This window comes from Echiichthys vipera (genome assembly GCF_963691815.1).
Source record: "Echiichthys vipera genome assembly, chromosome: 8".
In the NCBI taxonomy this organism is placed as follows: Eukaryota; Metazoa; Chordata; class Actinopteri; order Perciformes; family Trachinidae; genus Echiichthys; species Echiichthys vipera.
In genome coordinates this window covers 18,109,301-18,120,533 of record NC_139833.1, presented here as the reverse complement: position 1 = coordinate 18,120,533, position 11,233 = coordinate 18,109,301, and the positions used below count along the sequence as shown (strand labels likewise).

Below are 11,233 nucleotides of genomic sequence, written 5' to 3'. Positions count from 1 at the left end.
GGTATGACCTAAACATACGGACTAGAATGTTTTTTGTACCAGGCCTTAAATAGTTTTAATTGTGCTGTAAAAGCGGCCTGTTTAACATGGAGTTCAATAAGAAATTGCTCTATTATGAAACCTGCCCCTAGTGGCCAATTGGTAAACTGCAATATTTGGCACTGCTGTATTGGATCAACCATACTTGAAAAAAAAGATTCAAGTAAAAGATATGTCACAGGCACTGCCATAGCAACTCCGTCCAATTAACTGGTTAGTCAAATGCTCCACCCTGTGGTTAAATCTGGTCAGTCGGTAATCGCAGAGCCCCGGCAATGTTTTCGTGTGTGTCAGCATGCTGCATGATTGAATACACAGATCTATCTTGAGACAAAGTCCGACTAGCGTCTTTAATTCACGCACTGGTAAAATGACTTGTGTCATTATCAGAATTTGATCGATTTGTTCCGATAATATTTGAAAAATCTACAAGGGCTGCATGATTGAATTACTTTAGAGCAGAGATCAGAGCAAGGTTTAAATCAGCAAAATATCTCTTTTATCATAACAGTTACTTTAGAATAGATTTTACCATTTCCAAACACAATGAATTTTGTTTTACTTAGATACCAATCTTTTTGTGTCAAACCCCAAGTTTTTACCTGAACCAAATACATTTGAGTCATCCACAAATATAAAAAAATATTTTGGTTTTTCCTGGAGTCCCAAACTAAATCCTGCTGTTTTGAACCAGTGCCATTCAGCAATGCGTCATGCAAGCTTTATAATATGCATGCATTAAGTCCAATATAATCCAGAGGGGTTAAATAAGGTGGACCAAAAATGTGAATTAATACAATCTAAAACCACTGGCAGCCAGCTCACATTTGGTGGTTTGATACAAAAAAAAAAAGAAGAATATTTAATGTAAAAGAGATCAAGCAGGGATAAAGATCACACATTTGAACCATTTCTCATTAGAGCAATTTATTAAATGATGGAGGGAGCCATAGAAAATGTCAATACAGCTTCAAGTGATCATTTGTGCTTTTCACAAGACCCAAATACCAAAATAATGTTTTGTGACAGAAAAGCCTCAGCTCTATTCCTTCTTTAAAGACATTTGATTTTGATCCAATTTTCTTCCCTTTTCTCAATGTCTTTGCCTCTGTACACAGCTGTGCAATTTAACAATGTGCAAGGACAGGCACTTTGAAAAATAATTATATATATTTGGTCCATTTTCATCAAAAGGCTTCTAGGATCCAGTCCAAAAGCTTTTTGCTGACAGACATTTTTAATCCCTCGATTAAAAGCAGAAATGCTTATCTCATAAAACCAGGCATCCAAATTAATCAGTCGATCTGCTGCTGGCTCTCTGTAAAATATTAAAATAGGAAAATAGACCATGCTTCTTTCCACTAAATTGTTTGAAAAAAAAAAAAATCATCACTTGGCTGCGAGGAGGAGCGGGGGGAATAATTTGTCTCAATTTCCTTTCTGCAAGGGAACAATTGGGGAGATGTTAGCGTGTGAAGATGGAAGACTGAATGAAAAACATGATTATATTTGGAGTAACAAGCATCCTTTATCAACAGACAGAGCTGCAGAGACATTTTGTTTGCTGCAGATAATCAAACAATTAGCATAAATAAGACACTTTGGACACAAGAGCCTGTGAGTTTGCTTCAGTCCAGCAGAGCAACCTTGAGGTTTATGTTTGGTTGTTTAAAGAGCAGAATCCTTTCTCATCTGTTTGCACAGATCAGATACAGATCAGCTTTGTAGATTACAGTGCATGTCTGTATCACTTCATAATCAAGCATCTTTATAGAGTTTATAAGTTGTATGTAACGGCTTTATTATTGGCTAATACATCATCACCTATTACCTTATTGATTGGTAATGAAACCTTAATATGGACAACTTTGTGAGTGCCCTGTCTTGGCTGCTGTTTATCCTCCTGCAGCAGGACAGTTGCTTTGTCTTTTTCACTCTAGCTGTAGTTCATCATAAAGACTTCTCTATTGGACCAAAGAGCTGCATCTGGAGCAAAATCTGTTATTATCTTATTAGCCTTTGTTGATTATTCAAAGAACCTCTTATTAATGACTTGACATCTATAACGACAGATAGCTGTTGTATAAGCATGAGCAAGTTAATGAGGAACCACTGACCATTTTTAGAACTGCAGTGATGGTTTATATACCTTTATGACTGAAAGTGTGAAACTCCTTAACTGCAGCTGTGAGCCTTTGGCTGCTGTTAGCAGTAGGTTAAACTATTAGCAACATTTCTCTCTCTGTCTGAAAATAAACAGCACACATAAGTGTGTGATCCGCCCCAACTGTCCTGCAGAAGAAAACAACTGGTGTACTGAACAGACGACGAACCGGCAGACCAAGGAAAACATCAGCCGTTGATGACAGAAATATTGTGAGAACTGTAAAGAAACCCCCAATTCACTGTTTGCAGAAGACTTCAGGAACAAAAACACAGAATCTGCACCAAAATAAATCACTCATCAGCAATAAGAATAAGAAGGACAGATTGGAATTTGTACAGAGATGATTATCAAGGTCCATCATCAGGTAAAATAACGGTATTTGGTCATGATGCGGACAGCAAAGAGAGAAGGAGAGGGAGATAGGGACATGCTTTGAAAATACAAAGGCTTTTCACACAGATATCCCTCAAGAGTGCTGGAAGGAATGAAATGAAGAAATTCTGGCTTTTGGTCATTCACGCAGACCTAGCAAAGGCGGTGCAATGCTGTCCTAGTTGTGATTTTACACAGAACGCTAACGTTCCAGAAGCAAAAGAGGCGTCAGCGTCCGGCGTTTGTTCCGACTACACATTAATCAACCGCTCGAAGCCGACCGGACCTGCAAACTGCCAATTTAATACATTACAGCAGCAGAGCTGTCAGTAGATTAGAGACAGATTGCAGCGATGTGCCCATGTGTATGTGTTTGAGAGAGGGAAAGAGAGAAAATAGACAGGGAAAAAGACAGTGGGCCTTTGCAGGCAATGTTTCTGTAAGTTATTAACAACATAGGCTACTCTGAACGCTGCTTTGTCACTTTTTGACCTGCATGTGGGTGGACTCGTGCATCTACTGCGTGTCAATTCGCCCTGCCGACTTTCCCATCGGCACATATGTCGGCTTGACGCTGCATATCAGATGTGTCCCCCTATTCTGTCTCTGTACCTTTCACACAAACGGTAGAGGCACAACAGTCCCGCAGTGAACAGGCAGTGTGAATGGGGTAACATATGATCAGGTGAGAAATTGGGGTATTGCGGCCCATGCAACCACAGTCATTGATTTAAAAGATGCAGTTATTTTAACACTACCTGTTATGTATATTTCGGAAGACTAATGGGGATATAGAGACAGAACCAAGCAGGGAGAGCAGTGGTTTGGATCAGCACATGGAGGAGCTTGGTACCTGCTCACACCAGCTAAACCCGCTTCACTGAGATTCAGTCCCTGACAAAAAAAGACTCAGATTTCAGAACAGTTGGTTTAGGCCAGGGGTGTCCAATCCTGCTTCTGGAGGGCCACTGTCCTGCATGTTTTAGGTGTCTCCCTGTTCTAACACACCTGAGTCTTATGATTATCCTCCAGAAGCGGATTGGACACCCCTGGTTTAGGCAGTAGGCCTACAAACGGCTTCATTACAGGGTGTGTTGTGTTTTTATTCTGCCAAATATTTTGGAGATCATAAATCCTCTGTAGCCGGTAAGACTGATGGAGATTTTACTGAAATGGGATTTAGCAACTGGAAGAAAGTACTCCAAAGGTCTTCTCAACATGAAGGCTTTGATTGTTGTTCAGCATTGATGACAACACATTTGCACCACAAACAACCTGCCAGTACTCACCTTTCCTCTCGGTTACAGAGGCAGCACATGACTCTCTTTAGTGACGTTTACACTGCAGTTACAAGTGACCTGATGTTTTCGCTCATTACATACCCATATCTGATTTGCTTTTGAACGTGTGAACAGCACAAGTCACATTGAATCGAAGTCAGATCACACATCTTGGCACAACGTGGACAGTGCGATGTTAGCCATGCTCTCAGTCTTCACCCGATCTGTGCAGAAGAAAGGTCTCCATCCACCATGATAGAAATGTCTGCAAAAGTAAATGGCCTTCATGGCAGCTCTTTTGAGGGGACAATACCACTCTCAGCCTCATTCAGGCAGAAGATTTCACGGCTGTCTTAATACTGACTAGTACCGAAGCTCCAAAGCTCAAAAAAAAGTTTTTGGAACAGCCCTAGTCCTAGATGAACACCTCCTCCACGGCTTTAGCGGTGCAACTGAAAATGTTCCAGGACAACTACACACATACAACTTACTCTGAGGTAGCAGACCTTTTCTGGGAAAATGGTGCCAGAGATGCAACATCTTTTCGAGCAAGTTAAGGTCCTCGCAAGGTTCCTGATGGTGGGTCCTGATGGTGGTTCCTCCCTTCTCAGCAGAGGCGGAGCAAAGTTTCTGCGCCTTGAGATGTCTAAAGATGTGGCTGAGAACAATAATAATTGAACTACGTTGCCATTTATGCATCAAGAGAAATGTGATATGCCAGGAACAAATCTGCCAGAGACGATTTAAAATAAACAACAAATGCCTCCAGGTTTTTGGGTCATTTTGTTAGATGATACCTTACCATCTTTGGCCCCTGCTGCCTTGTCTGTTGCTACAGTACCTTTACACCCAGAGAACAATGCATCCAAAACTACACTACACTCAGCTCAGCTCAGTCACAGGTCCCTCTTCAGCTGTAGTTTCTTGTCTCTGATGTGCTTGAGGAGAATCTTGCCTCTGTGCTCTACAGTGTGGATGAGAGGCCTGAGACCGCTGGCTCCACCTTGGCTGTCCCAGAATTCCTTGTCTGTGTAAAGGGAGTGAAGAAGAAGACTCTCCAGACAGCCAGACTCTAGCACCGCCATTGCTCTCTCTGGAAACCTGATGAAAGAAATAGCATTAGATTCGATGTGTCAAACAAGACTAGACATGTGTAAAGCCCTCCTCGCAGCTCAAAGGCTCTTAAATTCTCTTTACACCACAGTATAAGAGCATTGGACTGAATGTTTTTTCTTACAACCTCATCACTATGTCCAATTTAAAAAGTGCCTCACAATTTAAGATGTAGTTTGACGTGCTAGAAGAAAGGACATGCAATATTAATATTAATGCTAAAGGCAATGCCATGCATCAGGGGCATTGTTAGGCCTGAGTCTGAAAAAAAAAAATTATAAATATTTTTATTTATTTCTCTACAAAAATATATAAAAAATAAAAACATCATAGCCCCCGAAGATAATACGATGCTGTTGATCAAATCTGTATGGATGTTTCGGGTCTTCTGCTTGTCTTTCAAGCAGTTCTACTTCAAACTGCGTTCATTCTGTGTGAGGCAGAGAAAGAGAGAGCAGCCACCGTGAAGTCCAACCAAAAACACAATGTGTGTGAATGTACGATAGTCTTAGTAACATAACCCCCTGCTGACAAAATAACTGTAGGTCTCTAAACTAACTTTGTAGGCTACAGCATCAGGATATTCTAAAAGTACCAAAAGTAAAAGTATTAATTGTGTAGAATTATAAATATTATATTGTGGGCTATGATCATAATGGATTGTGTTCATCACTTTAACGTTGCAGCTGGTAAAGGTGGAGCTCATTTTAATGATTTTTTTCATTTTGATGACCCAATCTAATATTCTCCATCATAATAGCTCCATCACCATCATTTTGATTTTATTTTGTATTAATAACTGACTATGTAAAGTAACTAAATCTGTCAGATGCATGTAGTGGAGTACAATATGATATAAAAATATTAAAGTACATTATATGAGTAAGTGTACATAAAACTCCAGTCAATAAATCTTGAGTGATAGCAGTCGTAAACTAGGCTATACTGTTAAGTCACAAAACAAATATTAATGACTAACAACTACTAATATTTTAAACGTCACAATTCATAATTAATTCATAAAATCACATTTTTGAGGGACACATACTGTGACTGTAAATAAGATGCCAGATTGCATACAAACATCAAAATAGAGCTAGAAAATCACAGGTGTGGACCCAGGGGTGTCCCACAGGGATAACTACAAAATCACAATAGCGATAGATAGGAAAGGGTAGAAAAAGCCCCCAAAAACTGTGTAGAGACACTACAGGCTTCCTTAATGAATAAAGCACTAAGATGATTACCTAAACCACTGCTGCTAAGCAGCTGACTCAAAACCAAAATTGTCCAGGAGACCCAGAAAAAACAAAACGAAAGGCTTCCCAGGAGACCTTTGATAACCCAAAAGGCTGGAGTCACAACAAACTCTCCAGCACCCCAAGTTACAGTATACTCTGGGAAACAGGCAATTGACATCAACTACACACAAAGTTCTGAGTTGGTGATACAGCAACAACTTGAGAAGCCAGAGAGAGAACCTCTCACTACCTCTGAAGGTGAGCAAGTTAACCAGCACAGAGCACTGGAGACTGGTATGAAAACTCCCCACACCTGGGCTTAATCAAAGCCAATCAGTGCCACACACACACACACACACACACACACACACACACACACACACACACACACACACACACACACACACACACACACACACACACACACACACACACACACACACACACACACACACACACACACACACACACACACACACACATACACCAGATTGCAGATTGCACCAGGGAGTCAATTCCCTCACCACTCTCACAGAGCTGAGAGATTGAGAGCCCTCACTCAACAAAACCTTAAGTATTGATACCTCAGCATGGCATTGGAAACAGAATATCATACCACAGTGGCTGAATTAAAGCACAATTTACCCATAATAGAAAGTGGAGGAATTTAAACAGCTGGATGTTGTATTGTTTTTTTTCATATATGTCATATTTAACTTCTTCTTGACATTAGTGAAGCACATAACATAATTTTGAGTCTATGATTGGATGTTTGTTACTGAAATTCATCTCAGGAATAGTTGACTTTATGTGTAAGGGCTTGTGCCTTTGGCTTTTTAACCAAGCCTGTCTATCTGTTGGTTATCTTTTGTACCGATGATTCACCCAAGAGACTTTCATGTCCACTCAAGTCTTGGAAGTGCTCCCATTTCCTGTAACCTGACTTGCACTTGCACAACACTGAACGCCTGAAATAACTCCTGCAACTTGGCAACTATGACTACAGATAACAAGCAGTTTGCTTCAAGTATTCAGAATGCTTTGAGTTATCATGCATCAAATCTATAACACATTCTTGAGCAAAGTTTATAAACATGCACTTGAAATGAGTCAGTCTCCACCTCAGGGAAGTAACCAAATTTCCCTTTTATTTTGCTCCATATTATTCAGGGATGATAAATAATTCAAGACTTTAACATTTCATTTCCATTCAGTTTCACGTCCGGGCTCCAGATATTTAAGAGCATTTTATGGAGCAGCTTAGTAATCCTAAGTGACATACAAAGGGGAATTTGTATCATACCTGATTCATTCAGCATATTGAATAGCAGGATAATTCAATGCACATTAATCTAATCAGACATTGTAGTGGACCTGTCTGTGCTGCTGATTTTGATGCTGTTCACCAGGGTAATATGTTGTTCGGTGTGTTTTATTTACTCCTGAAACATTTCCTTACATCAGTGCTTGTGTTTGCTGTGAGCCCTAAGCAGTGTCTAACTCTGTGTTGTATAATGAATCGAGCATGTATGCTGGAATGAAGCAAATCTCAAATGTAAAATAATGCATTGTACTCACTCATCGATGCCCTCAACCAGCCTGAAGTTGAGGTTGTTGGGGGACTGCTGTGGTCTGCCGGCGTTGTCTATGAACACCAGTCTAGAGGGATCGGCCTTCCTCACCTGAACACACACACACAACGCAGACTGTATAAAATATTGATGTAGTCTCTGTGAAATCACCAATAGGTTTCTGAAGGGCAATAATGAGACTCAACATGGTTAGCTCCATCCATCTCATCTTAATCTAAAAACGGGTTAAGAGGTGGAGTGTGGATAAAGCTCATAGCTCAAATGTGCCATTCCCTTTATTGTGGATAACTTTAAGCCTTAATATAATTGACAATCTTATCCACTGCCACACCCCTACCTGTGCCTCAGGTCCACTGGGGCGACTGAGCCTTTGCTGCAGATGCCCCCTCCCCTGGGAATGCACTTCCCAGCCATATCTGCAATGCCAACACTCTTCTGTCCTTCAAGGCAGCCCTCAAAAATCACCTTTTCACGCTTGCTTTTAACCTTTAAACTTATTTTTCTTTTGTTGTTTTATTTAGTTGCTATTGTTAAAGTGTCTTTGAGCATTATTATTATTTTTTAAATGGATGAGTTAAATTTACCCCCCGTACAGTCATGAATAGGGAAACTAGCTATAGAGAACAATATTGTTGTTCTTTTCCAGGCTGTAAACGGTTTATTTCTGCTGTAACTTTGACATTCTAACACGGGATTGACTCGCTTTTGGAGTGAGCCTCAAGTAGTAATTTGAGAAACTGCAGTCTTCAATCAAAGAACATACAATTTAACATATAGCATATTTGAACAATGCAACTTGAAACAGACTAAAAGTGGAGTATATATTTATTTTAACAACAAAATAATCACAATAAATTCACTCTGAACGGTGTTTAGATTTTTTAAAGTCTATTTTTTGGCAGATTCCAAGTCTTTTATGAGACAGGACAGACAGGAAATGGGGTGAGAGAGAGGGGGAGACATGCAGCAAAGGGCAGCAGGTCGGAGTCGAACCCAGGGCCGCTGCTTCGAGGAACTTCAGCCTCTTTACATGGAACGACTGCTCTAACCACTGTGCCATCGGCCACCCCTGTGTTAAGCTATTTGTGGAAAAGAATAAGTTAATACCATAACAACCTACGAGCTAGTAACTTGACGTTAAATGTTAACAGCTGATTGATAGCATTAATCAATGGACAATCAAATCTGAATGAGCTACTTGGATTAAGTTGAGCTGTTATGATTTTAGACACATTGGACATTAAAGCTATACTAACAATGGATCACCTGATTACGCAAAAGAGGACAAACTCACAGAGTATTACCTCCTAGCTCCCCTCACATTTGTGGAACGTTTTTTTCCATTTTTGAGCTCATTGCTTTGGTTTTAAAGCTTGCATCTTTAAAGTGAATGGTAGGGTCAATAGTTTTTATTCTTTATAACGCTTTTATTCTTAGCACTTGATAACTTGGTCCAGTGTCTTGCCCAAGTAAACTTTGACATGGGGGAGACTGTCCTTTCAGAGCCCTCCATCTTGTCAGGTTCACGGTCACTTTTTTGTTAATTTTATTTACAAGCATTCATCACTCTGAACCCTATATGTTACTCTCTTGAATACACACACACACACGCACTCACACACACACACACACCCATTCACCTGTGTTTCGGTCAGACTGGACAACACCAAAAAAACAAGGAGGGCGTTTTCTCCATTCTACAGATATGATGAATGGTAATTTGACAATAACAGAAAACAGCGAAAAACAGCTTTTAAAATATTTTTATGTTGTATTTTTACCAACACATCAATCAAAGTAAACACCTGTAAACCTGTGCAAATAAAGAAAAGAGACCCCAAAGGCATTGTAATGTTATGTTAAAGTTTACTGCCTGTGCAGCTGAAGTAACATTTGCACTGTTTAAGATACTTACCAGGATGTGAACCAGAAGCAGGTCCTTGGTGTTACCACACTTAGCATGAAGCCTGTTCTCCACACAGAGTTCTGTTGGATCAGGTGTAAAACCACAGCAGTACCTGTCCAGCCGGTCATTTACCTGCACCAACAGATGAAGAACATATAAAAAGTCTTTAGCTGTGATAGTGAGGTAAAGCTGATATTGTTGGTGTTGAAGCCATTGACAAAAGCGCAGGCTGCATACAGACCTGGTTACTAACCACTTCTGGCTCCCAGTCTGACCGATAATCTTATCGGTTAGTATTAAAAACAGATTACACTTAGTGAAATTTATGGTGAAACCACATGAATATTGAGTGAAACTCATTGTGTTACTTTCCGCTACAGTAGGTTTTGTGATGACACACAAACACAGACTCACAAGGTGAAAACAATACCAGTGTCGCTGTCGCACCTGTTAATAATCCCTAATTTAACAGGAAACTGTGTGTAGAGTTGAAGCTGAAAGCTGGTTTCTAAACTGTCATGGACAACTAATTGTTGATTCAGGTCTTACGACTTGGTCTTGAGTCAAACTGTAATTAAAAAAAAAGACAAACACTCAACTTTGACTTTAAAACCATTATTCTGTGATTGTACTTGACTTGACTTCAGCTTTTTTGGAATGACTCAAGCTGAAAGCTGACGAATGTAGAATATAATTTAAAAAAGTGTGCAGCAGATTAACTCTACATTTTTATCCGACCATTGATATATATTATTATTCATTGTCTCATTTAATCAATGAATTGTTTGGTCCATGAAAGTCTGACAATATACATATAGGGAAAGCAAATAATCACATTTGAGAAGCAGGGATCAGTGAATGTTTGATTATTTGAACCTCTGATTACCAAAAAACCTATGTTTCAGAAATCACAGATGACTGTATCGCATGAATAACATGCCAAGACACAACAGGGTGGGCTTGTGTTGGCTTCTGAGGTGAGTCACAAACTGCTGTGATCCTTCCATTCCGAAGCGGATGAAGTAACTAACAGTATGAGAGTATGATTTATTCTCTGATGTTAAAGTGTGAGACTGACACACCGAGAAGCAAACAGGCACAACCTTAATGAGATATGACCTCAGGGTTTGGTTGTTTGTGAGGGTTTGTATGTTTGCTCTCCCTCTGCGTATTAAGTAGTGTGTGTTTTCTGTGTCCATTACTGCACTTGCAGCGGTTGCACACAACCTCATTCAATGGTGTGTGTGTGTGTGTGTGTGTGTGTGTGTGTGTGTGTGTGTGTGTGTGTGTGTGTGTGTGTGTGTCAGATAGCAAAGGGGTTATTGTGTTTTTCTGTGCAGTAAAACTTCACCTTAACTGTTTATTCTCACTTGTGTGGTGCTTTTAGGAGACTTCTCACTCTACCGCCACATTTTACCCCACGTTTGACTACTGAATACTGATTCTAAGGTCGGTCTAGCGGCCTTGTGGAGAATGAGCCAATATTGACTTACACTAGCACTGAACCTCAGGGAAGGACGAGA

At 40.0% G+C, this 11,233-nt stretch overlaps 1 protein-coding gene across 2 annotated transcripts in view; it reads right to left on the bottom strand.

The window, feature by feature from the left end:
- Window positions 1-981: 981 nt before the first annotated feature.
- The window catches only part of gask1a (golgi associated kinase 1A), a 35,564-nt gene continuing 25,312 nt past the window's right edge, over window positions 982-11,233 (bottom strand). For both annotated transcript variants that reach the window (XM_083918006.1, XM_083918007.1), the window contains exons 4-6: window positions 9,720-9,842; window positions 7,791-7,894; window positions 982-4,959 (exon numbers count right to left, since the gene is read on the bottom strand). In XM_083918006.1, the coding sequence (XP_083774132.1) occupies window positions 4,755-4,959; window positions 7,791-7,894; window positions 9,720-9,842 (432 nt within the window). In that variant the 3' untranslated portion in view covers window positions 982-4,754. The remainder of the gene's footprint in view (window positions 4,960-7,790; window positions 7,895-9,719; window positions 9,843-11,233) is intronic.